We start from the raw sequence: 22,880 nt of genomic DNA, 5'->3' as shown, positions 1-22,880 counted from the left end.
CCTGGTTTTTAATCAGTTTTCATTCATCTTGGCATGTTCTCCTCCACCAGCCTTACAGCCTGCTTTTGGATAACTTTATGCCACTCCTGGTGCAAAACAGTCGAGCTTGGTTTGATGGCTTGTGATCATCCATCTTCCTCTTAATTATTTTCCAGAGGTTTTCAATTTGGCAAAATCAAGGAAAAACATAATCATAAAGTGGTCTCTTATTTTTTCTTCCAGAGCTGTCCTTTGAATAATAACATTTGTTTAAAATGAGTGCCAAGCTGTAACAAATAATAGAAGTGTACCTAATTAACCTAGGTAGTTAGTTAGTCCTTTATTTAGAGTTGTGGGTAGGAGACTTTTTGTGGAATTCGTATTTACTTAAAGTGTGAACGCTCTTCAGAGAATTGGAGAGTTCTGTTTCATTGGTGTTGAGATATAGTTTAAGAACTGTAAGCACAGTTCTAGCAATTAGCAAAGTGTGATATTGTTATTGTATTAGACATTTTTGCGTATTTTCCAGCATGTGTATGTTATGTTGGAAATTAGTATTTGTTTATGCATTCTTGGGTCTGAATGTATGAAATTTCCTAATTTGTGAAATGAGTGTTTGTTTAAAGTGGCTCTGTTGAACATTTAGAAAATGGTTCTATTTACTGTGAGCATTTTGCTCAGAACTTAATTAATTCACAATTGCTCAATTTGAGCATTTTAAATGTATATATTATGTAACAAATATGAGCCGCCTGTTCAGAATTTATGAGCATTCAATGTAATATAAATTTTGAGTTAGTTAGTTAGTTAGATAGTTAGATAGTTAGCTAACTGAACAGATGTAAGATTTAAGTGTTGTCTGGACTGAGCTTCCTGTTTTTTTTTTTTTTTTTTGACTGTTATGGCAGCACTTAATGCAGCTTGGTATGAGTATTCTAACAAAATTAGTTTGAGTGTTCTTTTCAAAGTCTGCATTCCAGGTTGCTTTAAGAATTAGTGTTATATTTATAAACTCTTTAAATGAATGCAAACTCAGCTAAAATGTTAGAGTTGAGAGCAGAAGACAACAGTTCTCAGGTGCTCTTCATCCCTAAAGGCGCATCCAGATCACTGCGCCTTATCTGTTAGTTCAGCCCCTCTTGTTTACAGCAACTGAAATGTGTTGGCACATGTCAGCTGGGTGGGAAATTTGACACGAAGTTGGACACAGACCTGGAAATATGCATGGAATTTTTATGTCAGTGTTCTGTGATGCAGGATTTCAGTGATTTGTAAATATGTGTTTATTTGTTATGTTTTGGTAAGGAGTCACAGGTTTTGTATTGATCGCATAGTAAAAAAGTTTCATTGTTCTGCAGGAGCTGTAGTGATTCTTTGTACCGCAGCTCCTGGAGTCATTGATCACCGGGGGCTGTCCATCTGCTGCGGCACACCGGACGCATATATTCATGTCAGTAGGCGGAAACATTTTATATAGCACCAGATGAATAATTGCACAGTATTTATCTACGAGGAAGCAGGACATCTGCACAAATTCCAACCTCTGAAAAATGCCCTGCTGAAGTCAGCTGTGCTCAAGGATGAGTCTGTGTGAGATAAATGGTGGTTCTTGTGGTGTTGGCACGGGGCTGAGCTGTGAAGTGTGTGTGTGAGAAAGAATTTATTCAGGCTTAAACTTCAGCTTTAAATATCCCAAACTGCGTAAGCCACTTTTTTTCCCTTCCTAACTGCCCCCCATCCCCCGTTCTGTTTTCTTTGCTTCCCAAACACATGCTCATCATATGTGATGGCAGCAAAGTGAAACTGGGCTGGTCTTTGCATCACAAAACTAGGAAAAGCACAAATTCTCAATTTACTTGTTAATACTACTGGATAATGATATGTAGACTAATAGCATACTTAATGCATACATTTGTTTTAAAATTGCATATTCATGTTGTAAAATACTAATATATGTGATGATCATTGTGAATGTGTTTGAAGCTATAATGATAACTTAATGCCAACTTATATCATCATAGATAGTTCTACTTGTAAATGCTAATGTAGACAGTAAATTTGCAAAATGTGAATTTATTACGTGTTATCATTGTTTTTAGCATTGCGGTTATGGTCAGATTATGCTAGACCATGCCATCATATATGGTAATATAATCAATGGCATTCGAGACTTTGGCCACTCCTGGTCAAAAACAAATATATATATTTTGAGATTTTACAGTTCAAAATACCAAAAAGGAAACTGGCCTGAAGCAAAGAATTGGGCAACCTGCATGGTCAGTGATTAGTAACACCCAATTTGGCAAGCATCACAGCTTGTAAATGCTTTTTATAGCAGCCAAGAGTCTTTCAATTCTTGTTTGTCTGTTTGTTTGTTTTTGCCAATTCTCCACTACTAAACACTTCATTCTGTAAGGTTCTTCTAGCTGTTTGTATGCACTTCTGTTTTGAGGTCTGTCAGCAGATTTCCGAGGATGTAAAGTTTGAAAGACTGTGAGAGCTTTTGCCAAACAAAAGTTTGGACCTTTAAAAGTTAAGTTTAGAATCATTATCCTGCTGTAGAGGCCTTTACGAAAAAAAACTTTTTTTCCCTTTACAACTGAAATGTTTACTGTGGTGCAGCACAACCCCAGAGCTTGATACAGTCAGGAAGTGAAATTTGCACGCACTGCACCGCATTTCTGAAGAAGTTGAGGGATATATCACAGAAAGTAAAAGATTCACGTGGACTTGAATGTTAGAGTAATAATACAGAGTTAATACAGGTAGTGCAACTAGCAGCCCAAAGTAGCAATAAAAGAGATGGTATTCTTCCTATTACAGGCCAAAAGAACATCAGTGTGATTTGATGGTGCTTGTTTAGACGTTTTATCAGTATTAAAAGGTTGCCTTTGTGCAGGCAACTAGGGAAACATATACCTCACTAAATTAAATATCAACCATTCTAAGGTGGGTTATGATCAAATCATCAGTAAGCATAATAATCAGCACTAAGCATGACTGGCCTGGATCTTACAGTGTGTAAAATTGATTTGATTTTAAACAGATTCTTTACAATAAATGAGTTTTTATAAATCAGCGTTTCAAACAGGGGTGCATGTTATGGCTGAAAAAAAGCAATGTACGACAATGCTGTTGAAAATCCTGATTAAATTTGGATTTTTAATTAGTTTAAGCTTCTCAAAAGATTTTTTGGTAATTGGGGTGGCTGCACTTGTTTTTTTTCCCCAGGGTAAGATGGGTAGTTTGCTGAGTGTGTTCACTGTGGACCTCTACCTCACTCTACCTCCAGCCTCTTTGTGTTGCTGAACATAATACAGCTTTAAGTCTGGCGTTCACAAAGTTATTGCAGCTCTTTAGATGTGTTTATTGTGAAAACCTATGTCTCAGTAACACTAAAACTCTGATGAACTGTTCACATCTCAACTTCTGCATTACACAGAAGTTCTCTTTAGTGCACGGTTGTCTCTGGACTGACTGTGCTTGTGGAGATTTGTGAGAGTTGGTGGAAGCTGTATTTCATATTCATTCCTGCTGCTGTTCGGCATGTTTGCGCCCCACCAGCTGCGTCCCTCGTTATGCGGGGCAGGACTGTTGTTCCTCCACAGCATTTGAATGCACTTTTCCCCTCGGGGGAAGAAATCATGCTGCTGTCCCACAATCCCGCGGCGTTGAGCTGCGCGGGCATGCAGTGGGCTGGCAGCTGTTGGCAGCGGGTGAGGAATTGACGAGCTTGGCCAGGGCTGGGAAAGGGCCTTTAGGAGCCAGCCCGGGCTGCTATGAGTAGATAACACATGGTGGATTTGACTCATTTGGATGGGCGCTTTTGGACGAGCATGTGAATGCCATAGCATTCCACAGCGATCCTACTGATCCAGAGTCTGTCTGGTGCTGCCAAACGTGGGATGGACAGTTTAGCATTGATATGGTTGAGCTACATAGAGTGATGGGTGTGGGTGAAATAGATCATAGTTAGTCACTGTTGTGGGGACAAATATTTTTAAATGTATTGAAGCCGTTACAATTGTGATTGTTTTTGTTGTTGTTGTTTTTTTAGAGAAGGGATGGAGATTCTGTTATCTTGTGCCTCTGGCCACAGCAATTTGCTTTAGCCAGATATCTGAGTGGACACTTGTTCTTTGTTTCTCCATCCATATGAAAACAAACTACAGTGGATTTTAGAGTGGATTATTAGGATGTTTTCTCACCTGAACTTGTTAAACTGGTTTGCTGGTTCACCTTTGGGTTAAATCATAAATGCGTTATTAATATTCTGGTGTGGACCACAACAACCCCCCTTGGACCCACAAGAGATGCATCTTATTTTCAATGTGTCTTGCTAAAAACACTTTTTTTTTTTGTTCTTTGTGAAACACAATAGGTCTTTGAGTTGTTTATGTATGCTGCATATGAAACGGTTCCTCAACCTCCATTGTCTGCAGTAGCTAAGAAAATAAAAATTTCAGAAAACTCTCTGTTTTAGCAGAGGCGATATGTTGACATTTATTGACATGATCCCAAAATCAATCCTGTGTGTAGACTCATTTATTTGGGACAACCCCTTAGATGCTTTTGGAAAACTGGGCCCAGTTCATTTTTGTGGGAGCGTGATCCAATTAATTATTATTATTTTTTTTTTTTTACAAGTAAACCTAGTTTTGAACCATTTAACCAAGGACTATATTTCTGTATTTACTTTCCTGCTTTAGCCCCAGACAGGTCTGACCAAAAACCAGAGATAAAGCTCTGTTTTTTTTTTTTTTGTAAACAAATCACAGAGGAAACATTCTAAATGAACAAACTCATGTACTGTTGCAGCCTATAGTAAATGAACTAGAAACAGTTGTTGTGCTGCTGGCCATTATTATCATGTAAAAATAAATGATCTCTATCTCTGGTGATTGGTAATTTCCCATTAACACAACTATTATTTTCTGCATCCATTTTACTGTAATGAGCTGCCTCAGATGCAGTGGATTCAGAGAAAACCAGCTATGGTCTCTGAGGGAAAGCAGGACTAGAGAAGCATCTAAACTGCCTCAGGTAAAACCTGTTCAAAGAAGCAGCTGTAGATGATATGGCTTCACAGTGAAGCTGCCTCGGGTTAAGCAGATTCATTTGGGAAGCTAAGCTACATCAGGTTCAGCTAGTTCAGGGAAGGAAGCTAAACTACTTTAGTGAAACTAGTTGAAAGTTAAGGTAAAGTGTTTTTTTTCTGTGTTTTGTTTGCTTGTTTTAAGAATTTTAGCTCAAAATAACAGCTTTTAAAATGATTGTTATGCTGTGAATCCTGTGAATATGATCTCTGTCATTGTACTTTGGGCTTAGCTAAGCGCTAACTGCTCTGTATATTTCTGAACATGTTTGTAGGAAGGGGGTGCGGGGGGGTTCTAGAGCTTATTATACAAAATAATATTACCAAACATTTTGACACAAAAAATATTTTTGCAGTTAATATACATGCACTAAACATTCAGCTATTTTAGTTTAGTGGTAATTATTTGTTGTTACATTTTTTTTGTTACATAAAAGTAGGTTCTTGGTAAGTTACTGTTTAAAAAAAAATAGAGAAACTAAAATATTTATATTAAATAAAACTTTTAATATTTATTTTGTTGTAGTAGTATAGTCATAAAATTAAGATTTTAAATGTCATATGGGCAAGAATATTATAGCAAAAATACCTTGAAATATTGTGAGGATATTTTAGAGGTATATCACCCAGAGTAGGAAAACACTCATGAAAACTGCATAACCAATTGTGAAGAAAACATTCTATGTAATAAGAATACTTTAATAATTATTTAGTATTTTAGAATTAGATAGTCTGAATAGCATGGTACATATTCTATACTGTGAAAAATGAAACATTTAAAATGTTTGCCATATTGTTCACTTTTAGGTAGCAAACTTTAATTGTGGAAGCACTATTAGTATGTTTATTTTTTCACCCTTCATGTGATTCGTTTGGCAGATGTGTATGAAATAATTCCACTCAATATGAAACAAAACGACCACGTCAAGACCTGCGAGTGTAGGTTGTCTCAGTCTGCTCCCAAACAAACTGTAGTGGTTTGAATGTCATAAGAATGTGATCTGACCTTGATCCGACTCAAACATTAGATTTACTCCAAGGTAAAAAGATTCTGCAGGTGTAGTTTTAACCTGGTATGTTACCCAGATAATTACTACAGTCATGCACAGAAGTAGTCATTGGTGCAGTTACTTGTTAATCTGTGCACTAGTCCAGAATACAGGACTTTCTTTGTGTATTTACTTTCTTGCTTCCTCCTCACACAGGTCTGTTCAATTAAGCAGTAATACACGAGAGGAAGTGCTATGACCTGTCATATTGGCACTGCTGTGGTGGGGTCGTAGGCACGAGGCCAAAGGCTGAGTTTTGTTTACTTCGGCAAGACATGCAGAATTACAAGGGTCCACCCTACATTCAGCTTAAAATACTCAATATTACCTTGAAAATATATACACACAAGCTTTTATTTTAATAATAACAACTCCTGATACTGGTGGCTGATGATGTGTGTAATAATGCGTATTTTTATATGGCTGGGCTTATTTATGTGTAGCGCCGCTTCTTTGTCCTTCTTTGTCCGCCTGAAAACATGGCCTTTCTCCCCTGTGCCTATAGGATCCTGCGCCTCCCAGTGGTGTTTAATGATATTGCGTTTGGTTTTGCTTTGTAAGCGCTGCTTCAAGCTTCGGTTACAGTGCGTTATCGGCTAATGTTGTCACTCATAACTGTGGTATACTAAATAGATAGAATGTTCTAACATGGGAGTTTAAAAAGTGTAAAAGCACTTTGATGTTTCAGTGTTCAAAGTTGTAGCCTCAGATCAATGTTGCTGATAGTGCTGGTAGCTGCTATAGTAGAGACGTTTGATATGTGGTTTATGGAAGCTCAGAGCAGAACATTTTCCAAATATGAACTGCTCTTCCTGCCAGCATTCTGATACACTGTGGAAAACAGTTTAATCACTTCCATAAAGACGAGTAGACCAGACTGTCTCGTGTTCCAGACTGATCAACTGAAAGTGCAACCTTGTGCTTGATTTGTCTGTTCCTCTTCTTTCCATTTGCTTCATTCATAGGAAGGAACATCTGTGTTATTGGTTTTTCTATACTGTGTGAGAGGATTGAAGAAGTGGGCCTTTGTTTGTCTTAGCAAGACTTTGTTCCCTTATGAGTAAAAAGTTGATTAAAATGAATCCAATAAGAGCACACATTTACTGAGAGAGGCCTGTGTATAAGCTCCTGCTTCTGTTTAGGTACAGAGGAAAGCATTGTGTTTGTTAAAGCAGGGTTATGTGGAACACCATATGGCTGAAAGTATTGGGACATCTGCTCATTAATCCATTCATTAATTAGTTTCTCTTAAAATCAAGGCTATTAAAATCATGTTTATTCTGCTTTTGTTGGAGTAGCTCTCTCTACTCTTCAGGGAGGGTTTTCTACTAAGTTTTGGAGAATTGCTTTGAGGATTTGATTGCATTTAACACACCAACTCACTCCAGAAGTATTTAATGAAGCATCATCATTCCAGAAAACACAATTCCACTGCTTTACTGTTGGAAAGACTTCATACTGGTTGAGCCCACATATGTAATTAGTCAAGTAGGGCCAGTTATCGTTGAATTTGGTAAAAACAACACAAACAACACTTTTTTTCCGGTACTTTTTTCTAAGTGATCATTATTCTCACACAACAGATTTATTTAACAGCCAACATGAGTAATCTCATACTGTCACCAGGAGAGGCTACAATACTTTTGGAATGAACAAACAATGAGCATGATTGTGGCACTTTATTAAGAATAAAATCAAAGTATTGACTGCTTTAACTACAAACATTTTCCCCAAAGCATATTGCTGGATGCATTTTAGCTTTTAAGAGTTCCTTTTAGGAAATATCAACATTAGATTGGCAGATTTATATTAGTGGTGTCAATGACTTAAAAATTAATTAAAATCATGATAATTTTTTTTAAATGCTGGAATTTCCTAGTGTTCTTGTGTAATAATAGTGTAGTGTGGTTTAGGTCTGGCAGACTAGATCATTTTTTACTGTATTATAATATCTCAGAGAGAGAGAGAGAGTGGAAGACAGTGTGAGTAAGAGAGCAAGTGGTTGAAGGACAGAGTGAGTGAGCCAGAGAGAGGGAGAGACAGCACAAATGAGAGCAAGCGAGTGAAAGAGACAGACATCGTGAGAACTTGAGAGAATGAATGAATTTGAATGATCTGTGTTTTTTTGCTCGCTCTCTGCGTGTGTGACACGGTTCCATAGTTGTTGTTTTTTTTTGTTTTTTTTAAACTGCGTGTGCCCTCCGCATATGTCACTTTGTTCCATACAGTTGTCCATACTTCTTTCCAGGTACTAAACAAGCTGTTTGTGTGCAATTGCACATCTATGTCATTAATGGATGGCTGGCTCACCCACTCCAGACTAGACTGTTTGTTTGTGTTTGTTTATCTCTAAACTACAGAACTAACAGCAGCCACAAACGCCAGCATTGTTATCCACGCTGCAGTCCTTGCCTGTAATGGGAGGAGCTAAGGGGCGGGTTTCTCCCGCTCTCTAATTCTGTACCAAACAGGCTCTTTACACCCTCTGTCCTCTGTCCCAGTATCTCGCTACAGCTTTTAGAACTGGGCATGCCTTCTTGTAATTAGCTTCCTAAATAGACCCCTGATGCTACTCATCATGGACCCACAATCCTAAAATATCAGCCTTCCATCTGGTGCCTCTGTTTGAAGAAACTGCAGTTAAAGCTGCTCTCAGAGTATCCAGAAAGTAAGTGTGAGTGATGGTGCTCAGCTAGACAGAGTTTTGTCTGTGTTAATAGATTATAGAGTGTCGTACAGTGTCGGACGTCACATCAGCAAGTCTGCTTGCGGTTAGTTAAAGCAACGGTTATACAATCTGTTCCTAACCTCAAATATAGCCTGTATGGAAGTGGGTAGTCTGGCTTTAGCTCTGACTCTGGTTACAACTGGCTCATGTAGTTTCCAACTCTGTTCTGCATTAGTATGTATAAATAGTGTTTTTCTAAACCTGTATTCGTGAGGTTTGTTTATATGTGACTAATATTTGATGCCCATGATCAACTTTTGATGCTTATGTTCTAATTATTGAGCTCAGTTAGCTTTAAGCCTTGCACCCACTTGCTTTCCCTGCTTTGGATTTCTTGAGTCTCAATGATTAAAATAAAAATTTAAGGGCTTTTCCATTGCTTTATAGTATCACCTATTTTCACTAGGGCTAGCAAGGCTCTTGCTGATGGGCTTGTTTAGGGTAGTACAATATGGAGAAATGTGAAGTGCAATAGTTCTGTTGGATATCCCAATATTGATGCAAAACACAATAAATTAAAATGAAGAAGGTGTTTTCACACCTTGGCCTTGTTTCTTTGCACCGAATCAGTCGATAAGTTTGTTTACTTTTTTCCCTTTAATTTGGTTTCACACAGGCATAAACCTAAACGCACCAAAATGCATGAAGCATTAAAGGTTATTTAGCACTTTGCTTGGCTACACTCATTTTTCACAGGTTTTCCCAGATCTATTTTGCTGTGAGGTTCACTATGGACCTTTACCTCGCTTCGCCTCCAGCCTTGTTGTTTTGTCACGTGATTATGAGTAGTCTGCAGAGTGGAGAGTTCGCTTTGTTGCTGCTCACAGGTAATGCAGTTTGAGTTTGATGTTATTCTTGAATTTATCATCGCTCTTACAATGTGTGAAAGCTCATATTGCATTAACAATAAAAGTATGATTTATCTAACAGCCCTGGGCTGGGTTTATGTACACTTTGGTGCTGTAAATGTAAGGAGCCATGGCTGTTTTGCATTTACACAAGAAGAAGGCGGAGACGACAATGTTTTTCACAGTATGTCAGCTCCTTTATTGTATTTCTTATTATTCAACCATGCCAGGATTAGTATTTGTTTTCATTCTGAGGCACCTTTTAAAAAGTCGTAGCATCCCTGCTGTCCTGTTTGCATGATGCTAATTGGTGTACATATGCATTCGTTACAAGTTAGCTATATTATCCTTGTAGCACCATTATAAAAAGTAAAGTAGCAGTTCTTAGACCCAAAACAGGTTTTGTTGTTTTGCTGTATGTGGGGTAAGTGGGGGGAATTTTTGGTTGTTTTTGATTTTCTGAAAATTACCAGAGTACTGCTTTAAGGTTTTAGTTGGGCAGTTATTCAGCTCTCATCTCATTTCTAAAGCTTTAAAGTCCTCAGAGAAGGGAAATACATTTCCAAATGGAACAGCTCATCCTTTAAGCTCCTTTTGATGCAAGTCCATTAGAATGTCAAGTAAAGTCAGAGAAGAAACAGCAGATGGGTGTACGAACAACAGAAAAGCTTCTTCTTGCTGTCTACCTCGTAGAGAAGGACCCTAGGGGCCCTTTGAACTCAAATGTGAGGGAGAGGGAGAGAGAGGCAGAACTAGCAGCTGCTGCCCAGCCCTCTGCTGCTCTCTACAGCTGCCCCCCCCTCCACTCCTGCACTTGTCTCTCTACAGCAGGAGTAGAGGTAATTAAAAATAGTGTGTGTGTGTGTGTGTTTTGTGTCTCAGACCTTGGTTAGCAGTGTCGGAGGTGGCTGAATGTTTGGCAGTACTGTATGAAATATTCATTCATTGTGAATGAGAGTGTTGCGGTCAGGCCCCACTGCTCTGCCTTTCACACCGCTGCCTAAACACCAGCTGATGGTCAGTTAGCTTCAGTCTGATCTTCACAACATCGAGTGCCAGAGCTAGAAGGCACTGTGCACTTTTCTACTATAACAATCCCTCTAGCACTCTTCTGACTGTCTCTTTTTTTCTGTCTTATGCTATTGCTCTCTCCACAATTTCACCTAATTTCCTGAAAATGTGAGATGCACTTCTAGGCCTGTCACGATAACTGTTTTTTAATGGATGTTAAATTGCCCTGTACCATACCAGCCCAATCACATTAATGGGATCTTCTCAGAACTCAGTGTTCAGAAAAGATCCTTGCCAGTGTATTGCCAGTGTGGATGCACTGAATATTTGGCAACCGAAGTAATCTGCCTGAGAATAACAAAAAAGCACTTAGTGTTCACACCAAATGATGATTTGTTTATTTTAAGTTCTGTTTCAGTCTTTTCTTTAACTTAGGAGTAGAGGATATTTTAAGCAATAGCAGGGACAAATAGGTAAATGGTTTATTCTTTGTCTGTTTGTCTGGTTGGATATATATATTTATTCAAGCAAGGTAAAAAATACAATTGTATTGAATATGAGTAGTGAATTTTATTCAGTATGAGGTGTAGAAGAATGGCAAAATAAAAAAAAACCTGCTAAAAAAACATTCTTAGGTAGAATGTGTAAGACGAAAACGTCTCATGGAGAAGGATAAAGATTTTTAGCACCACTAACTGGACAATGTGTTCTCCACATTGTGGAAATCGTAGAGCTCTACGCACAGCTCTATAGGCAGAGCAACACAACAAAGCTAACAATTATCACCAACCACACAAAATAGAAAACATGCATGCAACATTACCCACAACCAAAAATGCAGCAGTAGCAGTAAAAAAAAAAGAAAAAAGAGATTTCTTTTGCTCGAGGGAGGCAACCCTTTCAAGATTGTTTACACTCTGAGCTCCACAGTTCAGTTTCACACCTCTCAGCTGGATCTTCACAGTTCCCCAGTGGTCACTATACTTGGGTCTAAAAAGTCTGCCCAAGACTATTGGTGAACTTTTTAAATATTTAATAGAAAAATCCTGAGGGAAAACTTGTTTGTTACTTGTTGTGGCTTTTTGACTTTTACAGAGTGTAGATCGATTCTTCTCATTGCCATACTTTGGGAATCTGTGCTCATTTTTCCGTGTGGTTTTGATTCTGTTTTTATCTCGCTCACTCTCTCACTCTCACTTACCCCCTCTCTCTATCAGAAAGCACACGGTCTACTCCCAGTGCAGTCTGTACCAGGTGGTGTTCCGCTCCCCCTGACCCTGCGCTCGTCACCTTTCACATGGCTGCCAGTTCACAGCCTGGGCCTGCTGCTCCTCATCTTCCTGCTGCGGGAAAGCTTTTACACCATCCCAGCTAAACTCATATCCTCCTCATGCCCACTGTGCAGCAGGCTAATGCCAACTGTGACCTAATGTACCTACTGTTTACATTTGTGAGCTGAAAGAAATCGTTAGCATTGTGCTAATGGGTGTTGTATAAGCTTCCTTTACTGGTTAGCCACATTTTACCTTTTTCCTGTAGTACATAACCACACTACATACTGACTCTAAAAAATGAGCATGTAGAGAGCTGTGTAGAAGCAGAACCACCAGAACCCTCAGCAAACTGAGGCACTATTCTAACTGCTGTGCAAAAGGTGAAAATAACATGTCGTTTGCTTTACAGTTCTGATTTAGTTCAGTAAACAGGAATGAGCTGTGTTTGGGCTCAACTGTGAGGCTAAATGCTACTGACTGGTTCACAGAGCTGCTAATTAGGGGTGGGAATCGTTTACTATCTCACGATTCGATTCGATTCCGATTTTGGGGGCCACGATTCGATTCAAAATCGATTTTTGATTCAAAACGATTTGAATTATAAAATTTTCTGCTTCTGGCTTATGAATCTTATTGAAAAAAAACCCTCCATAATATACACTGGTCCTGGAGCAGGTAATGTGTTACAAAAACAATAAAATGTGCAGGAATGTGGGTCCTCAGTGACAGAGGAATCACTGGGATATCACAATGACGTTAATGAACAATAAATAAATAATAAATAACACTGCTTTATTACCAGGCTACTAGCGGTGGTGTGTAGGTGACGCTGCTGGGCTGATGTGATGATAGCAGTGGAGCGCTAAAGTTCAGGAGCAGCTGCTGATTAACTAGTTAATTTAAGGTCGTTGTATTTCTTCAGAAAGGGGGCAGGAGGTGGAGAAATTAATTCATATGGTCCATTCCTTAATTCCTCTGTGATGAGGAGCTGAAATTAGCTCTGATTAGCTTATTGTATTTTTCCGTTCCGCCTTAAATGCTGCAGCCCGCTGCCACCTGTAGCGTTATTTAAGGTGGAACTGGAAAGTTAGCTAGTTAGCTAGCTAACAGTTACTGAAACTAACTACTAGCGATCTTTTTTATGCTTGTTATGAAGCATTCTGCCATAAAACATTGAAACCACACGTTAATCTAATGTAATATAGTGCTTGTTCTGCCATCTTACCGGTGATTCTCAAACACCTACGCTCTGTGTGTGTCTGGAAGATCTCCGTTTGAAAGGACAAGCGCTATCCCCAGGGTTGCCAGGTCCAACAAAAATACCCAGCCCAAAATCAGTCTAAAACCCTCCCCTCAGAATCGATTTTGGGACATTTTAAATCGATTCTGAATCGTAGTAAATGAGAATCAAGATTCTTATGTGAATCGATTTTTTGGCACACCTCTACTGCTAATGTTAGCAAACCTGCTAGTCTACAAGGATTCTTATTTTTGTATTTTTGTCCTTCTAATCCCACAACCACTTTGTTTCAAGTAATTGAAAGTTTTTAAATATTCAATTCAGGATTGAGGTTTTTAGAACAGTTTGCATCTACATATAATATAATGTTTCTGAATTTCCTCCTATTCCTCATATGATGAACTACTTTGAGGCGTTGGGGATGGTACCTACAGTGGTGTGAAAAAGTATTTGCACTCTGCAGATATCTTTTGTTTTTGCTTTTTTGTCATACTGTTATTTTTATGATTATCAAACAAACTTTTTAATATCAGACCAAGAAAACATGAGTAAATATCAAAAACACTTTTTAAATGATTATTTTATTTATTAACTATCCAAACCAATCTAGCTCTTTGTGAAATATCAATAACCTGTGCTTTATTATGCATATCAAGGACAACATAAGTGCTGTAGGAACACTGATCCCACTGCAAACTTTATTACAGAGAGTGTGATTCGTCATGTTTTATAAGATGAAGGCAAGGACCAGTTGGAGAAAAAAATGAAAAAGAATAGCTACTCAGTACAAAAAAAGTGTTTTGTTTTGTGGTTTTTAAGGAACTTTCACACTTTTTAAATATTACAGTTTATTTTTTCCCCATTGCACACAAACCAGTTTCTAACCACCTGTTCCTTCACACAGCCTTGGCTGTTCTGCTGGTCTGATGTGTGATTTCACTGGCCAATAAGGGTTAAGTGGGAAAGTCATTTTCACAAAAGTGTTCAGATAAGCATAAGCACATTTCCCAAGAAAAAAAACACGTTGTGTCAACTGAGGACTGATTATTTCACTTCCCAAGCTTTAACACTTGATTTTAATGCATGGCCTCTTAAAGATTTAAGAGTCTCAAGATTGCCTTTGAAATTATATTTACTACAGCTGTAGTGTTAAAAATCCAAATATATTAAAATATTTGAGATAATCAGAAAAGTGCCTTAATTCCCAGCAAACAAAACTTTCAAGCTTAAAATAAGTAATAAATAAAAAAATAAAAAAATAATAATATTTCATAATCATTCCCAGACATGTCAACCCTTATCTGCAAAGGTCCAGCATGGCTGGTGGTTTTTATTGCAGCCAAGCAGAAGCAGATATGATGAATCAGGTAGTTTAGAATGAAAATCATCTGCCACACCAGCCCTTTGAAGATATGGAACAACACCCCTGATCCAGCCCATGACACTTTGTGATCACCACATGAACTGCTTTAGTTTAATAAGTACATGCAATATAATGACATGTTCTCATTTATGACATTGAAAATCATGCCCTGTTGTGATGAAGTCATTTTGTGTCTGGGACGCCATGTCAGAATGTCTGGCTATGTCTGATGTTTGCTCAGTTTTAGATTACCCTCCATCTTCATTTTGTATCTAGGTCAACCAATACACCATCTTTTCAGTTTCAACCAAGATGCGCAGAAACCACCTGAATAGATATGGTGACTGTCAGTCTATTTCTCACAGTTGCATATAGTCACAGGGCTGTGAATCCAGACAGCAAATTTGCTTGGGGGTGGGCAATATGGTGAATTTAATATAATAACACAATGCACATTCCATACCATATTCTACAGAAACACATCAATTATGCCACATTTAAAGGTAGTAACCTGAGTACCGGTGCACAGGATTTCAAGTGGAGCACCTGAGGAGCAATTTTTTAAATATTTTAAGGTTTCGGCAGGTATTTGCACAATTATAAGCTTTTGTTTATGTTTGTCTGATCTACCAAGATCAGACAAATGGACATGGATTATGGTTATTTTTATGTGTTTGTAGTATTTTAGCAATAAAAGGTGTTTTCCCTTTAAAAAACAATGTGCATACCAGTTTAGCTTTCAACCAACTGTTTGCAAACAATAATTTAAAATATTTCTCTTTTTGTCAGTGTTTGCCAACTGTTGTCGCACAGCCAGCTTTGTTTGGTATTTTTCAGCATATAGATATATCGCCAAAACCAATATGATTTCAATGTACATGAAAATGTTGGATATTGGCTTTGGCCAACAATTTCTATATTTGTACATCTTTATGTAAAGATGCCGTATGGGGAACCTAGAATAGAAATCTTTTGAGGAACAAAAATCTTAACTTTTTTGATGTGTTTTCCACGTCTAGTCTGAGAATATCAGGATTAAATGGGTATTCATTTTACAGTGAGAGGTCGGATTAACAAAATTCAGACGCATGCCCAGTAAAGCTAATTGAGATACAATTGATGCAGCATTATAACATTGCCCACCTATGTATGAAAATTGAAAAACTGAAATTTTCAGTTTTTTTTCCAAAATTGTGCATCTCTGTTTCAAACAATGGAAGAAGTCAACTAACATATTTCTTAATGCGTTGCTTTAATTTCAGGTTGCTGAAGCTGTTCTTTATTGCAGTCTTATAAAGAGTCTTGTGATTAGTAAAGATTTAAGTATCTCCCAAGATTGAACACCTGGGATGTCAAGGGTTGTAGAAGCATCATTAACTGACTCCAGTGTGCTGAGAGTTTGAACTGAAGGGTTCTTGAGGAGAAACTCTAAGACCCCTACTCTGACATAATTAATCTAATGATGCAGCTCACTTATCGTTTCTTAAGCCCTGCCAGCCAGCTGTGATAGCATTACACAGTGTACTGAAAGTTCTGTGCTTTTTCAAAGCTGCTCTGTACTAAACAATTGAATACTCTGGTTCTAATATTATGAATTCTTAGTAAAAACAAACTGTACTCTGATAATTTTCTTCCTCTGGGTAAATTAAAGTCTAACTTGATGTGGATATACATTAACTCTCCAGTAACCTATGTGAGACACTGTTTCCTGTGAAATGTTTCAGAAGCTGTGGCAGCCCCACACTCTGAATTAGGAAATATCACATATGAGATGAAAAACAGTGAACTTGGATTGTATTAAAAATGTTGTAAACTTTATTTAGATCCAGTTACCATATTTTTCGCACTATTAGGCGCACTTAAAATCCTTAAATTTTCCCAAAAATCGCCAGTGCGCTTTATAATCCGGTGCGACTTATGTATGAATTTTACCAGTCAGGTTGTAAGGAGCAGTAAAGCCACTCCACTAAAGTACAGCTTTATACAGGAGTTTCAGTTTAGTTCTCCAGCAGTATTAGCATTAGCAGCTAACTGCGCTAAGCGCTAACTCCGTGCCGTGAGTATTATTGGCCTGTAGCCTGCTGCTAACCCCAGATAGCACTGCTGGAGCAGCATTAGTATAACCTGCTAGTGGTCAGCTGCTAATGCTCCAGCTTTAGTGAAAAAATTGAAATCTAATCTTACTGTTACTTAGCTTATTTAGCTTAGCGAGACCTGATGAATTGGAAGGAAAACTTGACAACACTTCTGTTAATCACCAGAGTCGCATAAAATGTGCCTTATAATACCATACGCCTTATATTACAAAAAATACGGTATGCATAGTGCATCTTTTACCTACTGATTACAGTTTTTACCTCAGTGGATAGGATTGCTGCCGAAAGCTAGATGCGCTCACATAAATTAAGGTAACTTTCTCAAAAAAATAAAATAATTACTGGGATTATCACTTATTATGTTTGTATCACTTCTTAGTTTGGTCGTCTTTTAACAAACGGTCTGTTTTTAAGCTGAAAAATAAAATTGTACAGGGCAGTAATAGAAACGTATAGAAATCTGCTGCTTTTCTTTGTGTACCTTTCTAATCACATGTAATCACTGGCTTTCTGTGGTCTTGACATGGCTTTTAATTTTATGTATTAATAAAAAAAAACACTGCATGGAGGAATAGTTTGAGTCTTCAGTGTCATGAATTGCCTATCTGCAGAGACGTGTAGGGCCAGTGCCAGTGTGTGCATTTATATTATTGAGGATGGCTTTGATTTTTTGTGTTTAAAAAGTTTTGTATTACTGTAGGTTATGTAGTGATTGTTTAACTGTCAAACTTGAGCATTACTCTTTATTATCTCTATCTTATCTCTATCGCTATCTGTTTCCTTATTTCTCTGTGTTAGGTTCATGGAAACTGCATTAGTTATCATGTCTCCATTTCCTTTTTTTGTTGTTTCAAGTTTTATAATTTCAGGACATTTTATAGAATATATCTAGCAGAAAAACTAATACGTATATGAATATTAGCAATAACCTGTGTGGGAACACTTTACTGAAGGGGAGCATTCATAAGCCTACATGCTGCCTACAAAGCCTGTAATAGCAGCCATTGGTGGCATTAAGACTTATTTCAACAAGTGGCATTTTCCTTAAAGGCTGCTTTTATAATTTTATATAAAAGTAATTTTTTTATAATTTATCTTGTAATTATTATAGAATGTTGCATTAAGGTTTTGTGTTTATGTAGGTTTACTCTAGTGGGAAGGTTTATGTACCTGCTCCGTTTCCCTCCGTTGACTATTTTAGGCGCATTGTGATGTTTCCTCTTCAGAACATTGTAAATGAGGCCATGTTTAAAATATTCAGTAACTTGGTTGTGTAACATTTTTTAAGAGTTTTTAACTATTTAGTGATTGAATTTCAATATGAAAATGAAGCCAAAAGGATTTTTGTATGTTCAAACTAACACTGGGTGTTGATTATCATGAGTGTTTCTTTTTGTTGAAGTATTGAGCATTTTCCCATCATAGCATTAATCATATCACCTGTGACTAATGCTTATTTGTTTTTCATATCAAGCTGATATTGCAATATTTTTACTCAGACAAGATGCAAGAATGGTGTCGGATTTAAAAAAAAAAAGAAAACAAACTGATATAAAACAGCAGAGGTCTGTGAAGAACGTTTTTTTAATAAACACTGGACTACACTAGAGTCTCATCTTGCTAAATACATATTAAAGGTCTCATTTCACAGCTTAAACAATACTTAAAATCACGAACTCACAGTTCAACTCAATAGAAAGTCAATCTGGGATTGAAACCAAAGTAAAATGCATTTAAAACAAATGAGGTTGTTTTTTGTTGATGTGCATAGTACCATAAAATGATTATATGTAAATTACAGCATTGTAAATTATTTACGGTCACTCTTGAGTGTTTATATTGTGTAAGCTGAGCAATCTTGCGCTCTGCGTGTGTGCTCTGGACGCTGTGTGTGGTGTGAGTAATGAGGTTCGTGAGGCTGCGTGGCTCTCTCCCATGCAGTCCAGCAGGGGAGCAGGTGCAGCCGCCATGTCACAAGCTGCTGCTCCATTAGAGAAAAATTCATCTGCTCATCCCGAGCCCATAATTCCCGACTTAAGTCTCTGTTGGATTTTGCTAAAGCGTACATGGATAAAATCTGTGAGCCATGTGGAAACTAGAGATAATTCCTGTTTCCCTTGCCGAAATTTAAGGTGGATTTGAGTGGGTTGCTCCATCTTAAAAGGCAAAAATGCTCAGGCTTTTTAAAAGTCAGATTAGTTTGTCAAACTCCAGGCTTTGGCAGTTGTTTCTGTATTTTGACAAACGTATGCTTGGATAAATGTCTAGACAGTTTAGACAGGTGCCATTAGTATCCGTTTAAAAATAATAACCTCAGAAGAGGAAGACAATGTAGGCGATGGATGATGCAAAAGGAAGGCAACTAGAAATAATGCTTGTGAATTAGTTCTGATAAATATCCTGCACTCTTAATATGCAGCAGCTATTATGTCATATCCCATAGCTATTAACCCACCCTAGCAAAATATTCTACCGATAATGATCACACTGCAAACAAACATTGAATCTGATTTGTTCCATTCTGATTTGGGCCTCTTGAATATGTGGGTTTATGATCTGATACATATCCGATTTGGCCTGTGTAACTGTGTCTGAACTGCCAGATCGGAATTCATGTATCTTTTACATCAAGCTGAGGTTTAAAAAAATCCATGAGGAGAAGGAATGCTGGCCATGAGTAGACAGAAAAACAATTGTTAAGTGTTTGATTGTCGGGATAATAAGGTAACGGTGCTTAAATATTTTGACTGATGTCCCTGATTTGATCATGTCAGGAAAAATAATTGAAAAATAATCAATGTTTATAATAAAATGGCAGAACTCAGAACATGGCCACTGTACATGGATGCAGCAACAAAGGAAAACAAGAAGCTTAAAAATAAAGTTTAAAGAGAGGTCTAACTGTCTGTGGCTAAATAACATATCCTTTTTCAGCAAATGCAAATAAAAATTTCCAGGGATTTTCCTCTCAGCTGTCAATATAAATTCTTTTGTAGCTTTTGTGATTCTGAAACAGATTAAAGTGAAACTTAACGTGAAGCTATTTTGCGCAGCTGCGTCAGTTACACAGTACATGGTTAGACCCATATCAGACTTGGGTTATATTTTAAAGACATTGTGTGAACAGTTAGAAATAAACATCAGATTTTGTGAGAAAATCAGATTTGGGAGACTTTCACTTTCACTCTTATATGCTTGGTACTTTATCCATAATATCAGACACTTCATCTGCTTTACTGTTTGCACTGGACTAACACCTTTTTTGTAGTCCTTATTTTATTGTAATTTTTTAAAAACATTTTTTTGTTACCTGCAGACATTGTGTTTTATTAGATTTATTTTCTACTGTTTTTACCATTTCTGTACCATGGGCTACTACAGTTTTTTAATTTGCATCTCAGGTTAACAAAGTGAGATGTCTGTGTATATATCTATTACTTTCAATAACTTGCCTAATATCTAATATATCCCTTTTTGTTTTCTAGGTTGGACTCTGGATTAAAGGCATGGTAGATGGTCCTTAGTCCTTCAGCCAGCAGTTGGCCAGAGGCCTTATCATAGCCCCCATTCCTGGGGGTCCTACTGTGCAGAAGAACGACTCGGACAAACATAATGACACACAAGAAAATGCACATGAGCTATGTCCTCAGCTGGGATTTCAGCAAGGGGCACTCTGTTCTTGCCACTGTCAAAGGCCCCTTTTATACCCTTGGATAGTTCTGGAGTGGACTTACGTAACACAGAGCAAAACGGCATTATGTGTGGACCATATGCTCTTGAAAATGAAGTTTTCTTTTATTTGAAACCAAAGTGAAGGTCTAGATTTATTATTTTTTCAATGTGTTAATGTAATACAAAGCAAGAAATGATCCGTTTTCTGTTGACCTGTGCATACACAGTGCAGGCAAAATTGCATTATGGCTGCTGAATCTCTCCAACAACTTAATTTACCTGTTTGGTGTGGTGGAGAGTGACATTTGGACGATGCAGCGTAACGGAGGCGTCGTGGGGAATGGCAGCCAGTCGTGGGTGCTTCGGCGGGTCCGGCTGACTTGGCTCAGCTTCATGCTCTTCTTCATCTTGGTCTTCTTCCCACTCATTGCACACTACTACCTCACCACGATTGATGAGGCAGTGGGGCCAGACAAACGCATATTTGGCCCGAGGCCAGGTGGTGAACTGTGCGAAGCAAAGCATGTCCAAGATCTGTGTCGGATTCGGGAATCTGTGAGTGAAGAGTTGCTTCAGCTGGAAGCCAAGCGGCAGGAGCTCAACGGTGAGATAGCACGTCTTAACCTGCGCATCGAAGCCTGTAAGCGCAGTATCGACAGTGCCAAACAGGACTTACTACAACTCAAAAATGTCATCAGCCAGACAGAACACTCTTATAAGGAACTCATGGCACAAAACCAGCCAAAATTATCATTGCCAGTCAGATTATTACCAGACAAAGATGACCCAGGACTCCCCCCACCAAGGTCCGTACAGTCCTGCCGCTTGCACACCTGTTTTGATTACGCCCGGTGTCCACTTACATCCGGGTTTCCGGTCTATGTGTATGATACAGGGTCGTATCCTTGGGGTGAATATATTGACCCATTGGTCAAACAAGCGTTTGCATCATCTGTTAAGAGTAGTGTCTACGTTACTGACAATCCAAGTATTGCATGTCTGTATGTGGTGCTTGTTGGAGAGATACTGGACTCCTCACCATCTCCTCCTCCTTCCCCCTTAGACCTAGAAAAGCAGCTAAAGGCATTGCCGTACTGGAGGTTGGATGGTCATAATCACCTGCTTATCCACCTGTCGAGAAAGTCCTTAACTCAGAACTTCTTGTACAATGTAAGCACAGGCCGAGCAGCCGTAGCACAATCTACCTTTCTGGAGCGACAGTACCGGGAAGGCTTTGACCTGGTGGTGTCTCCCCTGGTCCATGCTCTTTCTGAGCCAAACTTTTTGGAGGTGCCTCCTCAGGTCCCAGTGAAGAGGAAGTATCTCTTCACCTTTCAGGGAGAAAAAGTGGAATCCCTGAGGAGCAGTTTGTTGGAAGCACCTCCACAGTCCTTTGAAGAAGAAATGGAAGGAGACCCGCCTGCCGATTATGACGACCGCATTATTGGCACCCTCAAAGCTGTGCAGGACAGCCACCTAGACCAGGTACTTGTAGAGTTTACCTGCAAAAACCGACCAAAGCCCAGCTTGCCAACTGAGTGGGCTTTGTGTGGGGAAAAGGAGGATCGGTTAGAGGTACTGAAAGCGTCCACGTTTGCCTTGGTGATCTCTCCAGGTGATGGACAAGTCGTGGCATCTGCAGGGGTCAACATGCGTCTTTTTGAGGCGCTAGAAGTTGGGGCAATCCCTGTGGTGCTCGGCGACCACTCAAAGTTGCCATATCATCAGCTTATTCGGTGGAGTGAGGCAGCTATTATGGTGCCCAAGCCTCGAATAACAGAGTTACACTTTCTTCTGCGCAGTCTCTCGGATAATGACTTGCTGGCCATGCGACGTCAGGGACGATTCTTATGGGAGACGTACTTTTCCACCTCTGAGAGTATCTTTAACACCATACTGGCTAGTGTCCGAACTAGCATTCAGATACCAGCAGCCCCTATTAAGGAAGAACCTGCCCAGGAGATTCCCCACAAGGCTGGGAAGATGGCAGGAACAGATGCAAATTTGGCCGACAACGGTGACCTGGATCTTGGACCAGTAGAGACAGAGCCACCTTATGCTTCACCAAGGTATTTGCGCAATTTCACATACACGGTATCGGATGTCTATCGAACCTGGAATCGAGCCCCTGGACCATTCCATCTGTTCCCCCACACTCCGCTGGACCCCGTTCTTCCTTCTGAGGCAAAGTTCCTTGGCTCAGGAACTGGATTCCGTCCCATTGGTGGAGGTTCTGGGGGCTCTGGAAAGGAGTTTCAAGCAGCGCTTGGAGGAAATGTCCCACGAGAGCAGTTCACAGTGGTCATGCTGACATACGAGCGAGAGGAGGTACTCATGAACTCCCTGGAGAGACTGAATGGCCTTCCCTATCTCAACAAGGTGGTGGTAGTCTGGAATTCCCCCAAACCACCCTCAGATGACCTCCTCTGGCCAGACATTGGGTTGCCAATTGTGGTAAGTTGATTTTGTCTTGTTATTTACAAAGAAATAGTCAAAATTTGCATTACTTCATTTGTAATGACAGA

The 22,880-nt window shown here is 38.8% G+C and overlaps 1 protein-coding gene across 2 annotated transcripts in view; it reads left to right on the top strand.

Moving 5' to 3' along the window:
* extl3 (exostosin-like glycosyltransferase 3) overlaps window positions 1-22,880 on the top strand; it is a 40,702-nt gene that overhangs the window by 1,323 nt on the left and 16,499 nt on the right. The window contains exons 1-2 of one of the 2 annotated variants that reach the window (XM_007255471.4): window positions 8,695-8,791; window positions 20,169-22,809. In XM_007255471.4, the coding sequence (XP_007255533.2) occupies window positions 20,668-22,809 (2,142 nt within the window). In that variant the 5' untranslated portion in view covers window positions 8,695-8,791; window positions 20,169-20,667. Of the gene's footprint in view, window positions 1-8,694; window positions 8,792-20,168; window positions 22,810-22,880 lie in introns of those variants that run through there. The other variant, XM_007255470.4, reaches the window with a different exon arrangement.

Source organism: Astyanax mexicanus, chromosome 1 (assembly GCF_023375975.1).
Source record: "Astyanax mexicanus isolate ESR-SI-001 chromosome 1, AstMex3_surface, whole genome shotgun sequence".
Lineage (NCBI taxonomy): Eukaryota > Metazoa > Chordata > Actinopteri > Characiformes > Acestrorhamphidae > Astyanax > Astyanax mexicanus.
The sequence above is the reverse complement of the archived record's forward strand: the minus strand, read 5'-3'. Positions and strand labels throughout refer to the sequence as shown.